Here is a 24483-nt window from a genome sequence, read left to right as displayed (position 1 = left end):
TTCCACGAAAGGGGGGCCCCCTTTCCTCTTGATGTACAGGAAGTAAATATTTGTGAGTTTGCGTCGCCACGCCAGCTCGGAAAAGGGGGGGTGGGCGGCGTCGGGTGGACGACGATAGCGGGGGACCGCTGGGGGGGGCGGGGGAATTAGGGGAGCTCGGGGGAAATCGTATGGTTGGTTTTGGGGTGGGACAGCAAACAGGTGAAAATTAAGATGAGGGTGTAGGTTTGGGGGTGGGTGGGTAGCTGTTTGGCCCAACAGATGGGTCAAACAGACTTTGGCGAGGACTGCAGACCTCTCAGCTACAAGAGTTTCTAAATTCTAGTCCTCAAGGGGCAATAAGTTGCCCTGCTCTGGAAAAAATATTGACCTAAAAACACAGGCTTCTAGTAGATACCACAAGAGACCTGGTCTGAGATCTAGACCTACTTTGTTGAGTTGGAAGGCCTCTAAACGTCAAACTCTAAAAAAGGCTGAGATAATGAGAAGATGGAGGATTTTGGTTGTTTTCTCTGTGGTCGTCTGAGGCCTGAATCTGGCTTTGTCAGAACAACTGGAGCAGGTACATGTGTTACAATCCTCACAGCTTCAGCAGGGATGAATGGAGTGATGTGCATGTAGTGCTTGATTTTTCCCCACACAGGTTGTCACATAAAGCCTGCACTGTTATTCTCCTTCTCTTTCACACACAGAGAAACACACACACACACTCACTCACTCACTCGCAGACCAAACTTTCACCCGCACACACCTGTACACACAAGACAAGCACACGTATGCACACGGTGTGAATTACTTCATACTGAAAAGGGAATGAAGAAACGTGGGGATGTGGGGATGGAGGGTGGTTAAGACTAACAGAGTTAGTGGCCTAATTTCTTTTAAATGGCCCCAAATAAAAGCAAAAGCAGAGACCTCCAACAGATGATGACACAATTCAGGATGGGATCCGACTACCTTAATGTGACCCGGTGGATCAGTGTCTTATGGAGGCTCATCTCAAGCTTTTCTAAAGAATCAGGCTACCACATGTATTCAGTGGAAAGAGGGTGAGGGGAGACAAGCAAGACAGACAGGCAGGGCCCAGAATATGTTGAAAAAATTACTGACAGGGTGTGCTGAAAGAAATTAATGAACAGATTCAAACCAGCAAAATCAAGCGCTCCCTCACAATCAGGGACAGAATGATAAACAATACCAAATAATCAGCCGGTAACATGACTGCCATGAAAGCCAGCCATTCCTTAAGACATGAAGGAAATAAACCAACCAGGGACGATCAACCCCCTCTCCAAATAATAAAAAAAAAACAAGCCAAAAAGAGGAGGAAATGTTAAGTTGTGGAAATTAAACGATAGCCTGCTTAGTTTCCCTTTTTCCTAAAATTCTGATCCCCAGTTTCCATTTATGGTCCCTAGACCTTTCTCCGGCGACAGTGGAAATCTGCTATAGGGGGATACAGGAAGCGGTACCGACGGCACACCGCGGACAGAGGGGCGCATCCAGGCGGAGAGGCCGAGCATCACCGGTCATGCAGCCGGTCGCAGGAATTAGGAGGACACGGAAGGATGGACGAAGCTTCCCGGAGCGTCAGAGCCTCTTTCTCCAGCGTCCAAACGATCCTAGACGGTAATATCACGGTCAGCTAGAGCACAGCGAGCGCTTATACACACACAGCCGTTTACTGTCATCACAGAAAAATAATCAGAAATCATCAAAAACAGTGATTTTTTTGGAAATGCCGTCAGGCGTGGGGGTTATTTGCGCAAAATGTATAAAATTTCAAGTCGAGCAACACATCAATCCTTGGTCTCCCCGTTTTTCTTCTTCGCAGAGCTGAGATAGAAGTGGAGTGAGGAGAGGAGGAGGAGGGGGTGGATGATGGTTAGAAGCAGAAGATGAAAAAAATCGACACAACCAGAGAGCGAGGAAGAGAGAGAGAGAGCGAGGCGGAGGGAGATGTTCTTTGCGCAGCAGCGGAGCTTTACGCAAAAACAAGCGCACTGCAAAAACTGTCCTTTTCAACAAGTCAGTTTATGTCAAGCTCAACGCCAGTGTTTCATTTTCTTCACACAAGAGCAAGATGTGTTCCTTCCACCAGCTCTATGTGTTTGTACATGAACTTACAAAGTGTCTCTCATCTGCTGAAGACCTAAACAATATTGTTTCAAAGAAATGTTAGAATTATTTACATACTTTAGTTAAAAACGATACCAAAATACTCAAATGTATTTAAAGTTAAAAGAGTTCCCCAGGTCACTGTTTAAAACTTACATGCTCTTCAGAATAAAGGATTTGCATTTGCTTTTCCAGCTAAAGGTCAAAGTGTTGTTCCAAAGTCCAAAGCTCCCAGGAGAAAAATCTGAGATGGACAAACGGCTTAAAATAAGTCATATATAGACATTTTCACAGTCCACATGTAGGTTTTTAACTGTTGTCTGATGGTTATGAATGTCCCCAAAATCATAAAGATACTGACCTCAATGACAACAAAAGACTTAAAACTGTTAAAAAAGACTTGAACAGCAAACGACTTATTAAGGCAGATCCTTTTTACAACTGCCCAAACTGAGTTTTCTGGCGTTACATTGTTTTTTTTAAAGACAAACCATTGTCAACCACATATCTGACTCTATCTCTTTAGGCAGCAGGTGTGTGTATTGCTTAAAAAAGTCTCAAATCCCTATTGCAGTCACCTTTACATCCTGCTCAAGTGTCCTGCAGCAAAGTACCAGTCCACTGGCCCCTAACAGCCCCTGAGGTGCTGCTCTATAGCTGACCTCTGACCTCTGACCAGTTCATAGAAGTGGGGCCAGGAATAAGACATTTTTCTGACAGCGATCGATAAGATGTCACATCATTATGATCAGCAGGTTATTATTTTCCAACAGACACTGTGTATTTTAATTTCCTGGTGAGGTGAAGAGATGACATCCAAATGATGAAAGGGGTGAGCAGTGAGTGTAAAACACCTGACTGAGCGGTTAAGGGCTCGGGTGGCTTCAACAGAAATAGATGAGTTAAGCTGTAAAGCTCAGTGATCCGTGCTCTGTATGTTTGACTCTGTCATATGTTTCATATCCCCTCGCCTCACACAGAAGACAATGAATCTGAAGCTGTCACAACCACTGAAACATATTATATAAATACTGTATATATATTTATATATATGTATCTTTTGGCATCATTACATATATATGTAATAGTGATACGAAAGGCACAGAAAGCTCTAAATGCACAAACAGCATTTAGATATGCATGCAAATATGTATGTCAGCAGTTAGTGTAGTGTAGACCTACTGCGTATATTTATGAGACATTCATATTTGTGTATATTTTGCATTATATGTTTTGAGGTTTGTGTAAAAATATTGTGTTTTTGTTTGTCTCTGTTTAATTAGTCACATCCTGTTCATTCTCACAGTGCACCATGGTTACTGCTGCCTCTTCATGGTGCTGGAATGGACAGCTCCCTCACTGGATCCTGAAGCACGGCAACTGTCTCCCTCTTGTGATAGGCTGCTCTGTAGCCACATGGTGTTTTCATGAGGATTGCCAGGGATATGGACACAGATGCATAGACACAAACACAAAGACACTCAGTGCAGCAAGCTGGCTTAGAGGTTGTTTATATTTCCCTCCTGATGTCAGGAAAAGACTGGATGAAGCTCCATTTTAGTTGCATGTTACCCTGTTATTGTCTTCAAATGTTTTTTTACCCTGATTGCCCTTTCAACTATATTTTTACTAACCTCACATATACATATATACATAATAACATTAGCAGTTTTACCCAGAATCATTTATGTTGAATGAAGCGTCAAGAGAGACACAAAATCAACACCCGAGAGAAAACCGATGTAGGACCAGGAAGAGCACACACACTCCACACAGAAAGGCCCCAGGGTCAAATGGGATTCAAACCCAGAAGCTTTTTGCTGCGAGGCAACTGTGCTAACCACCATAAGTACCACATTAGATAAGTAAATAAATGTACAATGCTGTGCAAATAGTTTAGGCACTAAATGTAAAGTAACAGTACTTTTCAAAATATTGACATGAATTGTCTTTATTTATTGTTGAACTTCATGCACTTCATTGACTCGGTGGCAGCACATTGCTATATACAAAGTGTGAAATCCCGATCTAAAGGGAATGACTACATAATGGCACAGAGAAACAGGTACTTCCAGTTGATGTTATGATGTTTGATGCATGGGGCTCCAATCGACACATATAGCAGCAATGCTCTGTAGCTCTGGGCTATAGAGTACAAAGGCTAACTCACAGAGAAAGTGCCATTCCTACATTTCAGGATTTCAAGGTACCAAAGTTCAGATTTTTCACAGTTATCTCTTGCTGCCATTTGCAGCCTCTGATATGCAAAGTTCCTCACTGTAGCTTTAGCTGCAAGGCTGTTACTGGGGCAGGCCTGAAAGAGCAAGTCAGGAGACAGAGTGAATGAAGTGTAGAAACTGAGGAGCACATCACCCAACAACACATCAATAACACCCGATCAGCCTGTCTGTTCATACACATCCATCCAGCATCTTGGAGATGATGCCTGAGACATTACTGCTCTGCAGTTGATGTAACCTGAGAAAATTGTTCTTGTATTTTTTTGAAATCACTCTAAGTTGCCTGCTAGCAACGCTATAATTAAATGTCAAACTTCAGACTTTGAAAGGCCATAACTGCTGCAGCACTGTGATCTGATTTGGATATAATGAGGGAGGCTCTGGCTTGTCAATGATTGGCCCATAGCTGTCTGCACCATTTGTTAGTAAAGGTATGGACAATAGGCAGATTGTTCCTTGGGTCACACTCACACACACACACACACACACACACACACACACACACACACACACACACACACACACAGAAACTGCTGTCAATGCATGTAGCTTCAGCATATTTTGATGTTTTTGATTATCTCCATGGGATACCATGGTGGATTGGTGGTTAGCACCGTTGCCTCACATCAAGAAGGTTCCTGGTTTGAAACCCATCAGGGACCTTTCTGTGTGGAGTCTGCATGTTCTCCCTGTGCTTGTGTGGGTTTTCTCCAGGTACTCTGGTTTCCTCCCACAGTCCAAAAACATGTATGTCAGGTTGATTGGTGACTCTAAATTGCCCATAGGAGTGAGTGTGAGTGTGTGAGGTTGTTTGTCTCTATGTGGCCCTGTGATGGACTGGGGACCTGTCCAGGGTGTACCCCTGCCTTTCACCCAGAGAGAGCTGGGATAGGCTCCAGCAGATCCCTGGGACCCTGGTTAAGGAATAAGTGGGTATAGATGGTGGATGGATGGATGGATGGATGGATGATTTTCTTCATGCTACATTATGTCCGACAAATACAAATGTTTAGTTGAACTTGATATTTATCAATATTATAAAATGCACAGATAAAGACTTTGCTCTGATAAAGAAACAGATTTGACAGAGTAATTACAGGAGAAGGATAGTTTTTTGATTATCTTACCTTAGAGCGTGACCCTCTCCTAAAGTAATAGATGATGCCTGAAAGGTCTGTAAATCTTAAATAATTAACTTATGTCATGTTTGTATATTGTGTATGAAATTAGGGAGTTATGACTATTTCTTGGCGGAGCAGAGTGACTTTGTGAAGTCCTTCTGGTTGCATGGCAACCTCACAGTAATGATGTGTTATTACACCTCATCTTTTATATCGATTGATATAACATGTTCATTAGTGAGTGGCTGGTTGGTGGATTCTGATGTATTGATGAAGGCAGACTAGCAGTGTCCCCTTGTTTCTTTGTACTAAGTTAACATGCTGCTGATTCCAGCTTTAACTCAGTTTTCTTAAAATATTTCACAAAATGTTAACCTACATCCTTAAATCTATCAATCCATCCATCATCTATACCCACTTATTCCTTAACTAGGGTCACAGGATTTTGCTGGAGCCCATCCTAGGTCACCGGTCCATCGCAGACCTCCTTAAATCATCAACATATTTCTGTTTTGTTATTCAGGAATACTGCAGTTACTGCAATTAAAAAAACCTTAGGAAGTTTGTCCTCAGGCGAGAAAAACGGCATAGAGTGTTTGATCAAACACTTAAAACATTAAATTTTTCTGACAGGTTATCTCCTGTGGTTCAGAATAATTGCTGTTGTCTCTCACAGGCAAATGTGGAAGTAGCACAAAGACAGTAGGGTCCCACGACGCCATTCAGGAAGGAGCGACGTGTCCAACTGTGACCCCAGAGACTGATGTTTGTATATTAGAACCATAATCGGTCTTTCACAAAATAAACAAACCCTTAAAATAAAAAAAAGCTCATCCAAATTCTCCTGAATAATTAAGAAAGCACAGCAAGGTATTAGGATACTAAAATCAATCATTCTGAATGAGCAGATTTTATATTTTTCAAGTAAGCGTCACCTCACTTAGTGACGCAGGTTCTTTAGTTTAATAACTCTGAGTGAATTACAATTAGTGACAAAACTAAACATGAGAGATCCAGAAAAAGACACACAGAAGGACAAATGTGAAATGTTTCCAAATAAAAGATACAAAAAGATCTCCAAAGAAGATAAGAAGCTGTAGATACAGAGTGGGAGGAAGAAAGTGAGAAAACAAGATAGAGACAGATAGGGACATAGCCATAGAGAAGAAGAGAGAGGTGGAGACAGAACAGTCTGCCATGTTGGCCGCCCTCCCTCCTCCTCCTCAGGGGTCTAGAGGACATGTTTAACATTCCACTCGACTCCTCCTCCTCTCTTCTCATCCAGCCACAGCCTCAAGTCCCTGCTGCACTCTGGTTACTGATGGCCACAGACGAGAGGAGAGCCACAGAAAATCCCTTAATCATGACCAGCACGGGGTTGTTGCAGCATTGTTGCTGCATCTTCTGTGCCCATTGTGCACGAGCAAAGTGTCCCATGTGTAGTTTGTCTGTTGTTTGTTGAGCTGGCCCTCCACCATTTGATCACAGGCAGTTTGTCAAGCAACATATTCAATGCAGCACCAGGTATGGCTCACAATGAACAGCGTTGTACCAGTTACCTTTAGTTGCTTTTAGCAGGAAAACACGTTAGAAAGCTGCTTATTGTGACCAACATCTGCTATGACTTATGAGTTTTGTTTATGGGGACAAACAATATTCAATATCAGGAAACGCTTCATGTTTTCTGTTTTCAAAGCAGAAGTTACATTGGTTAGCATGCTACCCTCTTGCTAGTTACTTCATCAGCTATAAAACGAACACTGAGACAGTAACACATCAATCACATAATAGTTTCATTCTGCACTAATCAATAGCTCTAGCAGCAGATTAAAGGACTGTGTGTACTCTGAGAGGAGTCGCTCGTACTGATGAATGGACTGAGATTAATCTACAGAAACGTTTAAGGGTCTTTCAGCTCATTGTTTCAGTCCACGAGTAACGTTGTCATCCAGTCCCAGTGCTCTCATCAGCGCCTCCATAGCCAACTCAGCAGAGCTCTGCTCTACAGTCCCTGCCACAAAAAGTCTTGCTGATTTGAATGATTTGGTCAAATCTTTCTTTCGTACACGAGGGATTTAGCCTCTCTTCTTCTTCTTTTGACATTTTTACCTCCTATCTTTGTTCTTTTTTTCCTTTAATACAATGAGTTTTTTCTTTCTGTCACAATTCCAACTTCTTTTCTATATTCCCTCCATCTCTGCCCTTTCTTCCTCTTCTCACTCTCCCCATCATTGCCTGAGGGTAAGCCAGGTTGTCCTGATCCTCTTGCTCTCATTGCGAGCTTCCAGTCTGCACGAATGACTGTGTTACCTGCTGCAACCTGGCCTAGTTCGAAAATTCCTCCTCTGCTCTGCTCCAGTGCTACCAGCAAAGTCACAGCCAGACAGAAAGAAGTGGTGGGCTGGTGAATTAACAATGTGGAGGAAGGAAGAGAGCAGATAAGTGAGGAGCAAAGAAAGAAAAGTGTAGAGCTTTGAATATATTTTTGAAAGCACTCAAAAGCTGCGTCCACATTGTGGCAGTACTCCATACTCCATACTCCAGAACAGTTGCTTTCATATATTCATATTCTTTGCTTTCAGTGAACAGTGAACGTTACACTGCACTCTTTGCTTTTTTGTCTAGATTTCACCAGATTTGATCTGCTGCTGTAGTAATCAAGGGAAATCAGACATCAAAAGGTTTGTGTATGCAGTCACATCTGTATCATCTGTTTGTCCAGCTGTTGGTTGTTTTTCTCTTCAGAACTGGAGCATTGGAGGAATAGACACAATGTGAAATGTAGGTTTAGTCGTAGTTTCCCTCCCGTTTTGTTCTATTCTCAAATACAGTTTTCAAGCAGAATCATTTAAATAAATAATGTCCACATTCAGTTTAAGATATTACTGTGATTACTGTCACCAAATTAGATCATCAGTGAGCTGAAAGGCAGCGTGTACATTGACTTAACATGTGTCAGAGTTTGTGTTGAATCTGCTCCATGTCTGCGTAGAACAAATCTAGAACTGTTGTTATTTTGCAGTATTATACTTCACAAGCTGCAGGATTATTGCAGTTCCAGTTTATTTAGCCTTCATGTTAGCTGGCCGGGTTAGAATAAATTTTTACTGATATCAAAAGCTGTTACCAGAGGGGTAAACAGCAGCATGCTCCCTGTTCTTGTAGGAGAATCCTGGTATTTGAGTATATATCACAGCTTTGATCATTTATTAAAGGGTAGCTGATTATCAGAAATGCCCTTTCACTAAAATTACACACACATTCGAAAAAATATCCTAATTATCTATAGCGGAACAAGTATCAATGTATAAAGTTCGTTGGTTTTTCATCATTTGTTCTTTCTTTTCCCTTCTTTCATCACTGTGAAGATGCAGTCACTAATTTGTGCTTGTACCTCGTGTCTTATAGCTGGTGATACAAGCCTACGTTCCTGTGTTCTTGCTTATTGTTCTGCAGTGAAATAATTATGATAACATAGTGTTATTCTTATTATTCTCTGTGTGAGAGCTGGTGTAGTGCTGAGCAAACTAATTTGAGTTCAAATATTCATTTAGTTTCATCCTGCAATTAAATACATCATTATACGTCATTGTCTTATTTCGTATTTCCTATTGGGCAGGACAAAAAATACAAACTCTTTTTCTTATTGCATTTTGCAGGTTTTGTTTTCTTATTTTTCCTAAGGAGTTGGAAACATTTCTGACCTTGTGTCTTTATAAGATGCATTAAGTTGCTCATTTTTAGCAAAAGATGATTAGTCAGCTGGAAATAGCCTCATTTTCCAGGTCAAGTCTGATGGTCAAAGAGCTAATCATCATAGTACTTGGATGTCTCAGTCCTTAAACCATGAGTACAATTTAAATAAGCAGATAAGTACAGGAATGAGCGCAGTGAAGAGAGGGAAAGTGGGAGAGATGGGCTAATTGCTATGGATGTTCAGTCCTCCAAGGTATTGTCTCCCAGACCCTGCTGTTACAGAGGCGAGCTTCTCTTTCTCCTCATCTCGTGACAGAGGGAGGTCCCAGGGCAGACCTCCCTTCTTCAGAAGTCAGTGTTAATGGGGACAGAGGAGAGTTGGAAGACTCAAGATTTCTTTTCTTCTTTTCACCATCATCTTTTTCTCTCTCTGTATTTTTTGGAGATTCTTTCTATGGCTTGTGTTGGCTGATATTCATATGATACTGAATCAATCCAAGAACAAAGGGCCTACTCACAGGGTACCTGATCCACTGTCACCTGTCATTATCCTACATTTAATTAATTGCTGTTATTGTGTATTCATAGCACAAGTAGGCCTATGGCAAGATTAGTCAGAGGAAATGTGATGAAGGTGAAAAGCAGGGTATTTTGGGCTCTCTTGGTTCTGGCAGATGAAAAAAAATAATAATTTTGAAGTCTTTTGATTGATTTATTTGTTTTGCCAGTGTTAGGTGACTATGAGTGGTGTCACTTCCATGTCTTGACTCTCCTGATTAGATTATCAGCACAAGTGGCAGAAAACACCTGGGTCTTTGCCAAGGTTGCACTTCTGTTATACGCCAAGTAAGAAACTAGAAATCAGATCAAACATACATGCTTACAGGCAAACATATACTTTGTATAAATCTTTGAATTTGTGTGAATGGATTTTGTCCTCAAATGAAAATGACAGGGTGTGTTGAGTCCTGAGTGTCCTATCTAAAGTAGCAGTGGCCCAGGGTGCCATAGTGTTTAGTGCTGGTCACCACATAAACATGATTTGTCAGAACTAACAATGATTGCAACCCTATACTGCCTTCATCCTGATATTAGCAACTTATATTCACTTGGAAAGATGAAATGATATTAACACCTCCGTGCTGCATTAGACACTCATTTACCTTAGAGTATATATACACAGTCTACATTTTCACTTTTTCAGAAAAAAACTTAATCGCCAATGAGAGTTTGTGAAGACTTACTGAAGTTTGCAGCTCAGCAGGACATGACAAAAGGACAAAATGTTCTTCAGGACATGCTCCACTGCTCCTGAAGTTGACATGTCATGTTGTCATGAAGTCCACCTTTACCCACCTCCTCTTTTTCTCTGTCTCATGTTCCGTCTCTCTCTCTCTGTGGATGTTAAAGGGCCAGTGGAGCCTGATTAGAATGCAGAGGAGGAAGGCTCTGCTGCAAATTGAAAACATATTGATTCTCCTCATGCTTGGAGGAAGAGGGGGCGAGAGAGAGAGGGAGAGGGAGAGAAAGAAAGAAAACGACAAGGGGAAAGAGAAAGAGAGAGAGACCGAAGAAGAGGACTAGAAAAAAGGAGAATAAAACCTGGGGATGAAACACAGAAGGCAAGACAGTTGACGAGCGCCAGTGGCGACTTGTGTGTATGTGTGGTCACATATGCGCAAACACGCACACATACACACACACATATACACACACACATATGCATTGTTTTATACACTAAGACAGCATCCCATGGGTTTAGGGCTCTGTGTTACCGTGGCAACGGGGTCAGGGCAAGCGGTTGCGCATACTTGCGTACATGTGTGCAAATGCTGTTGTGTCCAGCTGTGGTGTGGAGAGGCCGCGGGATGCCGATAAGAGAGGACAGCGTACAACACGTACAGATGTGCTGACTGCACAGTTTCCATGGGAACAACCCCCCCACCACCACCACCACCACCAACATATCCCTCCTCCCTCTATTGCTCCTCAGTCTTGCAAAAGCTTGACAAGCTTTCACTAATACATCTCACTGCACCTTTATGTATGTTCATGCATTGCTGGGAGAGCACTCACATCAGCTACAGCTCAATCTATCTTGCTGTGAGTGCAAGTGTCAAGTGTGTGTGTTTGTGTGCATATTGCATATTAGCATGTGTGACACGCTTGTCTCATTCTTTCATCAAGGATGAGGGCAAACAAAGCGACTTTTTATCTTGTACACAGCAATATCACACACACAGATCATTTGTGTGGACATGGACAATCACTGCTGGTATCCTTTTGACATGAATTAATTTATTGTGTGTGTGTGTGTGTTAAAACTGCCAGAGTTGATCATAAAGCATGTTGTCTTGACTGGTGTACAAAAGCTGCCATCATTTGGTTGTCCACTGCCATTGCATGTTCAATTATTCTAAAGGTTTGCATGTGATAGAGCAGCAGGCTACGTGTACACATCAGATGCATGAGATAGTCTGCATACATTGTCCTTTCTATCTGTTTTATACTGCTCTGAGTCCTGTGTGACACTGTCATTACACTAAAGGCCAAAATGATAAGCTGTGGTTTATAGGGATTTTCAAATATTTTCCTAATGATTCTGTGTCTGGATTCTCTGTCAGGTATCACTTACTCTGTATGCAGGATTACATGTGAAAAAGAAAAGTGAGTATTGCATTGGCCGGGAATCGAACCCGGGCCTCCCGCGTGGCAGGCGAGAATTCTACCACTGAACCACCAATGCAAGCATACTGACACAGCTTCATGGTCTCCTATAGATTTTTCATAATATTACAGTCGACGTGTCAGTGTCAGACGTCCAACCGACTGACCTAGAAAAGAACGTTTTGCCTTGTTTTAGGTTTCTCCTGTTTATTATAAGAAATTAATTTAGAAAGGAAAGTTACTGGCACTTTATTCTAATGCCCAGTGTTAAAGCTTATTGCACAGCGCGACAGTGTTTTGCATAAAATCGGAGCAAAACATAGTAAGTTCCAGTGTTTAAATGAAAAAAAAACATCATAAGGCTCGTATACAAAAACACATTTGCACGTTGTGGTTTATACGTACAGAAAATAACACACCGCAGACGCTGGGACTCGAACTCTCTCTCTTACTTTTCTTTAGTAAGCAGAAACTGGTTTACGACAACTTTGCAAACATGCCGCCGTAACACTTTACGGCTGTTTGTGCTGCATGCTAGGCAGAGCCAGACCCACATTTGTCAGTAGGTGAGTTTCATCCTTCCTGTTTGTGTTAATTATAGTCTCGGACGTTTTCTGCCTTTGTGTCCTGCAGAGTCGCCTTTTCATTGAGTCCTCGGCGCTTTTGCATCCGACTAACAACAGCTGAAGTTCCCGCTAACGCTCTCACATGCTAACTAAGTTAATAAAAATGAAACACGCCACATCTTCAAGCTGTCAACGACACATCTGTGTCGAAATGAGATATGAAATAAAACGTTAAGCTTTTAAAAACTGCAACACATCGTGAGTTTTACATCATAGTCTTGTTCTAAATGTTTACCGACTGTTTTCCGCTATTGGAGAAAGTTAAACTATTCCAGGTGTAGGTGTGAAAACAGTCGGTAAAAGTGTGCGGCAGCGTAATCATTATCTTGTTGACCTGCTCAGGCAATGCGCATTGGCCTGCCCGGTGCAGAGACGCTGAAAGGTGGATCCTTAAAGGCTTTGGTTGTGGTGAGTGTTGCAGAGCATGTGGACGCCTCTAACCCACCACTATCATTTCATGTGGGATAATTTATGTTGTTGCTCATGTGTGTTTTTCTCCACATCCTGCTGTTGACTTGCTTTCACCCTCTCCTTCCTCCTCTCCTCTCAGACAGTGCTCCTGAGTGTGTTTATGTTCCAGCTGCTGAGGACAGTTGGTCTGAGGGCGTTTTCCATGGCATCTGAGACGTACATGTCAGGCACACACTCTGCCGCTTTTGTCACCTGTCCTAATGACACAGTGGCTAAAGACCTGGCCAGGTGATACAGTCCAAAACATCTACATCTATTCCTGATGTCTCTTCTCTCTGCTGCTGGCTGCCCACAAAGAAAATGGCATGTCCCATGTGATTGGGAGTCGGTTTTATGTCATATGCTTCATCATCTTACAGGACACGTGTAGATTTTATTTTCTGTCATTAGATTCAGCTTTTTTGTGTTGTATTCATTCTTTTCTTTTATTTCACAGGGGTATTGTGGAAAGGAAGCTAGCTGCCTGCGTCAACATTATCCCAGCAATTAAATCTGTGTAAGTTTGGTGGTGTTTTTGCTTGCAGAAAGCATATGAATGGATGGTTTCCCTCAAGCAGCATTTGAAATAAATGATTTTGATTGGAAAGCTAACTATTTTAGTAAATAGTAAACTTAATTTGTCTTGTTTCTTCAGATATGAATGGCAGGGGAAGATTGAGGAGGATAATGAAGTGTTGCTGGTGAGTGCTGTGTAAAATTTCACTTTACATCCAGTTTAATCCTATTTCTGCACCTCAGGGTAAATTACTGCTATTATTATTTCAAAAACAGTTTTTTTTTTTACAGCTGTGCCTGTAACCATTGCTATGTTGTGTATTACATGTATGACATTATAGGACTAAGTGCTACAGACAGAATTACTGCTACAACTTGCACATTTCAAATACTGTTATTAATATAAAACTGATTATTGACAGTGACAGTTACCAGGAACCATATGGAAAAAAATGTTGAACCAAAAATTGTGATTTTAAGATTTGTAAATTTTATTTACTTAAATTTGACCTAAAAAGTTTTAGAAGTGATTAAAAACACCACAAAATAATCAAAGATCAAAAACACAGAATTAATGTTTTTATCTTTTCACCAACAAACTAAACCTAGAAACAAAAAGGACTAGAAAAGCTATAATCTTTGAGATTATTGGATTTTAACAACATTTTTCTGTTAATATATTGTATAAAAAGTTATTCAAGAATCGAGATGGGTGATCATGGCGCCTTAAATGTACAGGCGTGTTACGATATATTTTGAACCATATTAGCTTGTGTTCTTTGAGGTCCTGCATTTCTTGCAAACATGATTAGAGGGCAGAGACACATTTCAAAAACTGAGGCTTTCAAACTGAGAGGGAGGAAACTGTGACTCATCTGTTTGTGTGATGGAGTCGGTTGAGCTGAGCCAATGTCTTCCTCCATGTTTAGATGATTAAAACAAGAAGTTCCAAGGTGCCTGCTCTTGCAGAATATGTTCGGTAAGTTTGTTTTTATACTCGCTGGCGGAAACATCCTGCTTCGGCCCCACACTCGCAGGAGCACTGCTTTATTTCCTGCCATGAATCACACTGCTCAAGAGCATGGCTTTAATTACTGCTGTTCATACATACCGTGTGCTTGTCTGTGTACTCAGTTAATTGCTCATTGTCCTCTTCAGCTCTAACCATCCTTATGAGGTGGCCGAGGTCATCAGCCTGCCTATTGACCAGGGCAACCCTCCTTACCTCAAGTGGATAGGAGAAGTCGTACCTGAATAAGGGTGGCCTGATAGCTAAGTGGACGAATGATTGGATGTAAAAGTTAAAATGAAATTATGTGTCCAAGTACACTGTACACTGCCACTAAAATCTGTAATGTTGCCACTGGTAACTGCATAAGACCAAGGAGATACAAATGGCCGATCAGTTGGTTTTGTTAAAGTAATACATTGGGTGTTTTAAAAGAATAAATCTTGTATTTTCTAAAATATTACTTGCTTTCCTCCGGCAATTATTTGATGCCTGTAAACGAATTAGTTTTTCTTTGACTGTTTTGCCACTAGAGGGCAGTCTTGGTTGCATATTTTTAAAATTATTCCAGCGCAGAGAAAACTGCTGTGGTTTTGTCTTACTTGAACCTTCCTCTAAAATAGTTTACTTGAACAGACATTGTTTAGCGATCTGGTTTCTTTAGTAATAAACTGAAGCATTATTTTTCATTGCTTTTAGTCTTTCTTGGAGAACAATGTACACGTAACCGGCCATGGCAACAACTATTAAACAGCTACATGCCGTGTACATACAGATGGGTGACAAATTAAAAGAAAAAACTGAATGCTTGACGCCTAGAGTGAAGGCATCTGGTGGCTCTGTCATCCTGTGGGGGACATTTTACTTGCACAATTTGGTTTTATTTGAGTCCATAGAGGGAAGAATCACTGAAAATCAATACAAAATTGTTCAGTGTGATCACCTTTATCCTGTTTTTGAAACATTACTATCCTGACTGGAGTGGTCTCCTCTAGGATGACAAATATAGTGCTGTGAAAAAGTATTTGCCTCTTCCTGATTTTTTTTTTGTGCATATTTTCTACATCAAACAAATCTTAATATTACACAAAGATAATTCAAGTAAATGCAAAATGCAGTTTTTAAATGATTATTTCATTTATTAAGGGGAAAAAAATGTCCAAACCTGTCTGGACCCATGCTAAAAGTGATTGCCCCCTAAACCTAAGAATTGGTTGTGCCATCCTTAACAGCAACAAATGCAATCAAGCATTTGTGCTAACTTGTTTTCATCCACCCATATCAAAGGGTTTTCGGCCTGTTTGAGGTCATGCCACAGGATTTCAATTGGATTTAAGTCCAGACTTTGACTAGGCCACTCCAAAACCTTAAGTTTGTTTGTTTGTTTGGTTTTTTTTAGCTTTGGCTTTGTAATGGCTTTGTAACCTTTTCCAGACTGATACATGTTCAGGTGACACGATGGCAAGACCAGGTTTTACTAAAGGACAACATTTACGTACCAATATCATCTGTAAACATTTATTTAACTTACTTTTAATGACATTAGACTAAGATTAGCTTTAGTACCTCACCAAAATTCTCACAACATGGCTAATACAACATCTTAATGCAAACACTAGTTTTATGATCACAGGCAATAAACAGAAAACAAAGCAATGATGTGACACATTGGCCTGTTGTTTTAAGATTTGGTGTAAATCTAGGAACCTGGAATAAGATATACACAGAAACCCTGAACATGAGACACAAATATAGACTTCACAACACACTACAATACACACACCCCTACTGTTTTAACCATCATAATCATTACAGTTTGTAACTGAACAATGAGCACAGACTCCTTCATGAAATATCTTTAATTATCTTTATTCTGTGATCTTGAATGTTAAAACAATCTACTGTATGTAACAGCCAAAAGTGTCTCAGTGTTAAGTTGGTTTCTAAGCATGTTGTTCTAAATATTTCCTTTGTTTTTGAAATGAGGTGTTGGGTGAGGAATCGGTTCATTAGTAGAAATGGGTGATGCTACACAAACATGCTAACCCTGTCTGTGAGATGTAGCCAAAGCAAATTATAATAGCTGACAATTTTCTATTTACAGTGGGTCGTTAGTTTTGTTACAATTAATAAAGAGTATTAGCCATTTCAGTAGAAAATGTTCCTGTCCAGTTTAAAATACTGGCAGTTTTCAAAATCAGGAAACCAAATATTGATCTGGATGAAGCAGATCACCAACATTACCAAAGTCACTGAAGCCCCGCCCCCCAAGCCAAATATACAGGACAAATGAATCACTGATCACTATCTGGGAGTAAAATTTGGGATTTTATCAGTTAAAATATCTTAACAGTCAAATAGTCTCACTCTCAACTCAAGGACTAAGAAGACAAAAATAAATAAATGTCAAGAATCAGCTGCTTTAAAATGTGTTTCTGCACAGAACTGCGTACTATACTGTGTTATACTTATGACCATTTTTTTCTTTTAGACATTTAAATTTGTTTTTCCTACCTTTCAGGTCGTCCTAAATCCAATATGCTGATTTTATGTTTTATCAAAATTACATAATTTTACATAATTATTTTCACATGCTCACACAATTCCAAAAACCATTGTAATTGTAATTGGCAGACTATTACATGCAAACTGGTGTTACATCAAAGAAAAACTAAAAATATAAAGACTCCAACTTGAAAAACTGTGTTGTCAAACAGTCCACATGATACTCAGCCTGTAATCTGTAATCCACACTTTTTTGTAAGATTAACATCCAATTCAGATATTTCTGAGAAAGAATTTAAATGATGTGCTACAATTCACAGAAAACATGTTTCTCTGTCTTACAAATAGCTGATTTCAAGCACCGAGATTTTGTCCAGAAATTCTTCACGTTGTGGCCTGCTGTTGCTGGGCTTTGAGGACACTGCCTCAGCTGGATCAAGGCCTGGTGCTTTTCCAGTCAGATCTCCGTGTTTGGTCCCCTGTGCAGAGTGCTCTGCTTCAGGTGTACCCCTTTGCATGGCCTGTGCCCTGGAGCACTCTCTTACTGAACTGTGGTTTCCATTTTGTGACATTTTGCATATGTCACTCATCTGTATGGACCCTTGTGCCGTGTTAATTTCCTTCTCTTCTGCGTTTTCATTCCTATAAACATTGCTGACGCCTTCACTTTTTTGAGTTTGGTATCCAATGCCACCCCACTCCTCTGTGGGCCGCGGTACCTCAGTGCCAGCCCTGTCGTTGCACTTCACCCTGCGTGAAGCACGGCATAGGGCTTTCCTGAAGCCTCTCTTGAAGTTGTCAGACAGAAATCCATACAGTATGGGGTTGGCACAGCTGTTTGCATATGACAGCACAACAACGAAGAAGTACAGCCCCCTGAAGTCCCCAGGCAGGACCACCAAGAGGTTGACGATGTTTAAAATATAGAATGGTAGCCAGCAGAAGACAAATACAGCCACCACTACAACCACCATCCTGGTGATTTTACGCTCTGACTTCCTGCGCCGGGAGGATGTGGCCTGTGCCCGTTTCCCAACACTTCGCACCTTTGAAGGAGAAGATAATGAGCTTTTATCTGTTTCATCACACATACTTTTCTAGTCAGCACACCTCAAAAAAAAATCTCAAAGTTTTATTCTGCCATTTTGTCTGCCGATGTTTGGAGCATCTGAATTTTTGTTGCCACTACAAATGTGAATATGAACTGAAAGAAATAATTTGTACTGAAACACATTGACGTATTTGTGACCTGACCCCCTAAAAAACCTGGAATTTAATGATACATTTCATGATCTGTGGATTACGTGGAGAGGACAACATTCTTCCTGGAACTACATCGTCATCAACAGAGAACAGTCCAATTATAAAAGATACTAATGTGCTTCGTACAGTCCATCATAAAAGCTGATAATGCATTAGAGGCCTGCACCGCTGCATCAGGTCCTGTCAGGCCAAAATGACTGACAGGACCTGATTTGTCAGATCAGGTCAACATAAATACGTCATGCAGGAGAGTCCCATGTTTCTATGTGAAATGACCTGAAGGATATCACTGAAAGGAAACACTGAAATGCGAATGCAGAATACAGAAAATCATTTCTGTAACTGACATCTCTTCCCACGTCACAACTCTATAGCAATAAAACATGTCTGTGTTGCTGTCGATGCTTGTACCTTGATGATGATCAGCAGGTAGCACAAACAGATGACCAGCAGAGGGCAGAAGAAGCCCATGGTGCACGTGTACACGATGAAGGATGTCTTCCATACTCCTGCTGGCTCAGGCCACACTATGCTGCAGTTCCCATCATCCTTAAGCACATCTGCAAACACCACCACTGGCAGTACCACCACGAAAGACCCTGCCCAGACTGTGGCACTGATGGCCTTGGCCACATGGGGACGCCGCCACCAGGAGGACCGGATGGGGTGCACTACGGCCATGTAACGGTCCACTGACATCACAGTCAGGCAGAAGATGCTAGTAAACTGGTTGATGGCATCTACTGTCATGACAACACGGCACATTAGAGAACCAAAGGGCCATGAGAGCAGCGCATTCTGCACCGCCAGGAAGGGCAGACCCAGCATGAACAGCTCATCTGCAATAGCTAGGTTAAGGATGTAGATATTGGTGACTGACTCGTTCTTGGTGTAGTTGACGATAACATGGATGACTAGAGTGTTTCCTATTAGGCCGACAACACAAACTATCCCATAGATAAGAGGAATGAATATTCCAGCCAAACCAGGGAGTGATCCAGGTTCAGGTTTGGTGCAGTTCTGACAGGTGCTGTTAGAGAGGAATAAACCATGGTTCGGTGTGACCCCAAGAAGTGGTTCAGATTGGGTGGAGAGGAGCAGGAAATGGTTGTGAGAGGGACCAAAGTTGTTGTTCCAGATAGTTGCAGAGGCTTCCTGAGGCAGCAAGGAAACCCGGGTGGCCTTGATGATCTCCATGGAGGTGTTAAGGAATATGAAGCAACAGAAATCTGTAAGATCCCATCAGTGACAGGTCAGCAGCCCTACGAACCAAAGCAAAGTTAATTACTGTAGCACATTAACCAAGAAAATCTAAAGCACTCTGTATTTGTTGTAGCATTAAAATTTGGGAAATACAAATATTTGCTTTATTGCCCAGCATTAGATGAGACCAGGAAAAGGAGAAAGAATCTAATGCCAAAATCCAGAAAAGAAATTTGACTGACAAAAATGCCAAAGTAGCATGTGTGCAGTCAAAATGGCTGCTCCTGATGGTGGTGATGATGTGGGCAACAGTCAAAAGTTTAAATAGTTTGGTCCAATCTCATTCTTGTCACTTGTAGAATACTAAACTACTAATCAACTCAATAACTCACCTTCCGTCACAACAAAAACAAGCCTGTACCGGAAGAAAAACACTGTTTATTTAGTACAGGACTTGTTTATGAAGCCACCCTGGTTTCTTAATAACCACCACGCAGCACACAGGCACACCCTCCTCCCTCACAGTGATGGCTAATAATTGGTTCTCTGTTAGAAACAAAATGTATTGACTTATGGAGAAAAGAATAACATGTCCTCTACAACCTTGGCTTAATGGCATTAATGCAGAAGTGAGGGTGATGGAAAGATAAGAGGAAAATGGAAGATTGAATTATTTACAGCGCTGCAGGACACAGTCAGAAATAATTGTGTCAGAAATACTGCAGACATTAACAAATATTGTACAATTTGTGCAGGTAAACAACCGATATTTTGGAGAGGCTTTTCATTTTAATTTTGTTTTCCATTTGGGTTGTTTCTTAAAAAAAAAAAAAAAAAAAAATCCCCTCATCACCTCACTGAGTTATTTTCCCTGTTTAGACACACACTAAAATATGGTGCACATGAATCTTCCTCCTGTAGATAAGAAGCCACTAAATGCATTTTTTTTATTTTCTAGGTTGAATGTAAGAACCAAGGTTTTATTTACTAAATGTAAATTCCAGAAAATAGTGAATGCTGTGCTGATGTGAGAAGACCTGAGTCACTACCTGCTGAAAATATGCAAATGAATAAATCCACGTAAATATCCACATAAGTAGATAGATAAGGTCATTTGTAATGTTGAAACACACCACAATCCACTACAATACAATCAAGCTGAAAAAAAAAACAGCTTAAAAAGGTGACTGAATTTTCTCTGATATTCCCAAAAATTGTATTGTATAGTCACTAAATGTCCTTCTGAATAAAAAAAAATCTCATCTGCACATCGGCAGGCTCCTTTAACCACCCACACTTCTTTACATGCCCCTCCCTCCTACCAGCACCCTCCAATCCTAATCTCCAACACGCACAATAAAACAGACAGACAATATTTCTTCCCAAAAGCCATCACCTTTATTTGTCTGCCATTGTATGGCCGGCCCTAAGAACAACTTCCTAGGAGATGTTGCTATGGCAACAGAGAGCCAAAACAAGCCCTAAAAAGGCCTGTTTGGATCGAAGGACTGAGATAACCAAGAATCCAAATTACATTTAGACACAAAGGCAAGAAGCATTGTATGGCCACTGTGTGTGAGTGGACAGCTGCGTGAAATGTACGTACGTGCATGTGTGTATGCAAATTATGCATCTGCTGAGTGCGGCTCCTGTGGTTAAGGGTCAGGGCTGGTTAAATTGCATTTCTTTTCATGTTGCTGTTCAAGCTGAAAATAATTAGAACTTTTGAGCGAATTTTTGAGAGACAGTCGGTCTCTACCTTGCAATTAATGTTAATTTCCATATCCACTCTCCTCTGTGACCTGGAGATCTGCTACAAACCATATAACATTAATTCATTCGTAGCTGTAGCAGGCAGCTGTTTTCAGTGAGAACCAATGAAAACTCCAGTGTAAACTACCTGCCCAGCAGACGACATTAGCGTATGAAATAGAGCTTTTATCAGCTAAAGAGCCAGATATTTCTCAGGAGTTGGTAAAGACCAAAAAGCTAAAAAAGGAATGTGAATTCTACATGTTGATTTGGATGGCAACAAACTCTAAATCACTTTATGTGTGTTATCTATATGTGTAAATCACATTTTCTTTATATTTGTTAGTGTTAATTGTTTTAAAAACTAACAGCCCAGGTCAGAAAGGAAAACCACTAAAGTGCTCTAAGCTGTAAATGTCTCTTAAAAAAAGACAATAGGTGCCTTGGCAAAGAGTAACTGTGTTTGTATTGATTGATTGTATTTATTGATTGATTGATTGACACCATGGCCAAGGTGACATCTCCTGCAATTTCATTTCACCACCATTGATTCTTATGTTCGTTATGTACCAAATACTCAGTTTGTTCTTTGTTTGGGAGCCAGCGTTAAATGATTGAGAGTTTGCTTTAAAGCCCGCAGGGCTTCAGTTTTTGCTGCCTAAATCGTTTTTAGTGGGTTGCTCCTTTAACCTTTTCCCCCCCTGCTACTACTGTAATTTTACAGAACAGACACATTTGCAGTCAGTGTCTGTGCTGAGCAACAGTTCATCCAATCAGCTTTAACATGTCACGTTTCGAGTAGCGATTAACCCTCATCCAAATTAAAGAGCACTCACTCAGAGATGGCAAACACGTACACAAACATCATTTCAAGTGATGGATGTGAATGATGAATGCTCTGAATGCAGTCACTACCATTATCTTGACAGTGCTTGTGCTTGGAAAAGGCCAGTTTATACATGATGGATGCTGGTGGTGAAGATCTCTCATAACTGTTTCTGAGCCTAGAACCTCCTGATGTAACAACGAGACCACATGGTCCATTTCCACTCTGTTTTATACTCTTTCCATTTAGAGACTCTTTCACATGGAGAATGTATCTTAGCAAATATTTTGTAGAACTCATTTTTAATTTAGTTTATTTGGCATTAATAGCTTAAAAGCTTAGACGACTTTTTTCAGTATCAATTTCTCCCACTGACCCCAGAGACACATACACCTGATGTACCACACCCACACATACTGTATCAGCATTCACACACTGGAGCCTGAAACACACTCTGCATCATCCATCCATCATCTGTACCCCCTTAGTCCTAACCAGGGTCCCAGGGATCTGCTGGAGCCTATCCCAGCTCTCTTTGGGTGAAAGGCAGGGGTCCACCCTGGACAGGTCCCCAGTCCATCACAGGGCCACATAGAGACAAACAACCTCACACACTCACACTCACTCCTATGGGCAATTTAGAGTCACCAATCAACCTGACATACATGTTTTTGGACTGTGGGAGGAAACCAGAGTACCTGGAGAAAACCCACACAGTCACAGGGAGAACATGCAAACTCCACACAGAAAGGCCCCTGATGGGTTTCAAACCAGGAACCTTCTTGCTGTGAGGCAGCAGTGCTAACCACTAATCCACCCTGCATCATAATGTACTAAAATGCTGTGTCTGCATTTATTGTTGCACTGAGAGGCAATATGAATTTTAGCAGACTGGGATGTACAGAATATGAAATGAATATGAAGATAAGCATACAGGTGTGCTAATGCACATTCAAATAAGTCAGTCTGCCCTGAGGGAAGGGTCGGAGGAGTAAAACACAGTTGAAAACTTTGCAGCATCCACAGGGAATACAAAATGGGAAAGTCAAAGGTGTTTGGATACACTATCAGAGTATTTATGCTTTGTTGACATACAGTACCACAGTCCTTCCAAACACAATATCACCAACAATTAACTTTTCTTCCCACACAGTGTGCACTGCACATATAGTCCACACAAATGCAGGTAATCACAGGCCAAATTGGCCAGAAAAAGCTTTAATTGCTACAGTGGGTGTTCAGTGGTTAAATGAAAAGCTCCTCTGTGTCCTCAGACAGATACAAAGAGAGGGAGAGAAGCTGAATTGATTTTGTTTGTGATTGATTCCTATTCAGTGTTTTGAATAACAGGTGCAAACAAAAACAATAAAAAGAAAAAACAGATTCTGGATATACGATTTGTGTGTTTCTTATTTGTGGAGGCAAAGAAAGTTTTACAATAATTATTTACAGAATTTCAGTTTATGCTCCCTTCTCTCATCTCACTTTATTTTTCTCTCGTTACACCTCATATCACATCTGCTTTCTTCCTCGGTCTTGTCTCCTCTCTGACTCTAGTTCCCCCTTTTTCATCTCTCCTGGTTTTTCCCTCCTCATCTCAGCTTTCACTGATGAGTCTGGTTGCTCCTTCACTCTAACGTCTTGTGTCCTCTCCTTTCTCCTCTGTGTTGCAGTGGCAGCTTATTGTGATTGTCCATTTCTCAAATAGCAACATGACACAGATCAGTAAAGGGAGACTGATGCTGTTTGTGTCACTGGGTTTGCCTACAGGTGCCAAAGACAAAGGAACCTGGAGACAGACTCTCCTAACAGGTTCACTGTGGACGAGGACTGCAAAGTCTCACCGCGAGACGGCAAATAGACATTTGAATTGGCCCTTAGATCAAATTGTACTGAAATCAGGATTAATCTCTCGATGAACTTTTATTTCAAAATGTCAGTTAACACACAGATCCTGGCCGCTGTTAGACATTTCCATATATTTACCTATACCAACAACGCGTACAGTTCTAGTGAGTACAACAATAAAGGAGGCAGATAATGTATCACCAAGCGATACGAAGAGAGCAAACAAGAATCCACGGTGCGTAAAGGACTGTCGCCTTTTACAGCTGCAGTTCAGAGTCATATCTGAGCTCGTATGTGATGATAGGAAAAAGAAACGAGAATATTTGACTGGGATACGTTACTGATGCGATTGCTGAGAACATTTAACCAAAATAGACCCGCGAATTGTTTTTTTTTTAATTTTTTATCACCGGACATCATTCAAAATACTTTCCCCCCACAAAAGGACAGTGGAAACCTACGGGAAACAAAAATGAAATAAAACAGTTTATTTGAGACTTACCAGTAACCACAATCCTTCCAAATACAGTCTGTGTTAGTTCTTCATCAAAGCTTAAACTGACTGTCACCTGTGAAATTTCGCGTCAAAGCTCCGTCTGCGCTCTGCTCCCAGCCCCTCTGCGCACCCATGGGTGGGCGCAGT

The 24483-nt window shown here is 41.0% G+C and overlaps 2 protein-coding genes and 1 non-coding gene across 5 annotated transcripts; 1 reads left to right on the top strand and 2 right to left on the bottom strand.

The window, feature by feature from the left end:
- Positions 1-11850: 11850 nt before the first annotated feature.
- Positions 11851-11921, bottom strand: trnag-gcc (transfer RNA glycine (anticodon GCC)). The gene has a single exon. It is a non-coding gene; the product is annotated as a tRNA-Gly (tRNA).
- A 402-nt stretch (positions 11922-12323) lies between these two features.
- Positions 12324-15132, top strand: LOC113128717 (protein CutA homolog). 3 transcript variants are annotated; one of them, XM_026304233.1, is made up of 7 exons: positions 12324-12408; positions 12811-12876; positions 13019-13167; positions 13376-13435; positions 13574-13619; positions 14364-14413; positions 14593-15132. In XM_026304233.1, the coding sequence occupies exons 2-7, from the start codon at positions 12814-12816 to the stop codon at positions 14690-14692; spliced, it is 468 nt and encodes a 155-aa protein (XP_026160018.1). In that variant the 5' UTR covers positions 12324-12408; positions 12811-12813; the 3' UTR covers positions 14693-15132. The 3 variants fall into 3 exon arrangements, with proteins under 3 accessions (XP_026160018.1, XP_026160020.1, XP_026160019.1); XM_026304234.1 differs by having other exon boundaries at positions 12363-12404; XM_026304235.1 differs by lacking the exon at positions 12811-12876 and having other exon boundaries at positions 12344-12408.
- A 2154-nt stretch (positions 15133-17286) lies between these two features.
- LOC113128059 (somatostatin receptor 3) lies at positions 17287-24451 on the bottom strand. The gene is made up of 3 exons (XM_026303102.1): positions 24343-24451; positions 18623-19473; positions 17287-17994 (listed from the first exon to the last, which is right to left on the bottom strand). Exons 2-3 carry the CDS (start codon positions 19406-19408, stop codon positions 17287-17289), a joined length of 1494 nt encoding a protein of 497 aa, XP_026158887.1. The 5' UTR covers positions 19409-19473; positions 24343-24451.
- Positions 24452-24483: the final 32 nt, after the last annotated feature.

The sequence above is a fragment of the Mastacembelus armatus genome, chromosome 1, assembly GCF_900324485.2.
Source record: "Mastacembelus armatus chromosome 1, fMasArm1.2, whole genome shotgun sequence".
NCBI lineage: Eukaryota > Metazoa > Chordata > Actinopteri > Synbranchiformes > Mastacembelidae > Mastacembelus > Mastacembelus armatus.
This window is presented reverse-complemented; position numbering and strand designations above follow the sequence as displayed.

What these genes read in the sequence shown, in the direction of transcription:
- LOC113128059 (XM_026303102.1), bottom strand. Translation starts at nt 19,408, where the DNA reads ATGGAGATCATCAAGGCCACCCGGGTTTCCTTGCTGCCTCAGGAAGCC. An exon ending in ACCTGCTGATCATCATCAAG is followed by an intron (nt 17,995 to 18,622) that starts GTACAAGCATCG and finishes TCTCCTTCAAAG; the next exon opens with GTGCGAAGTGTTGGGAAACG.
- LOC113128717 (XM_026304233.1), top strand. Translation starts at nt 12,814, where the DNA reads ATGCGCATTGGCCTGCCCGGTGCAGAGACGCTGAAAGGTGGATCCTTA. An exon ending in CCTTAAAGGCTTTGGTTGTG is followed by an intron (nt 12,877 to 13,018) that starts GTGAGTGTTGCA and finishes CTCTCCTCTCAG; the next exon opens with ACAGTGCTCCTGAGTGTGTT. An exon ending in GTGGCTAAAGACCTGGCCAG is followed by an intron (nt 13,168 to 13,375) that starts GTGATACAGTCC and finishes TTTATTTCACAG; the next exon opens with GGGTATTGTGGAAAGGAAGC.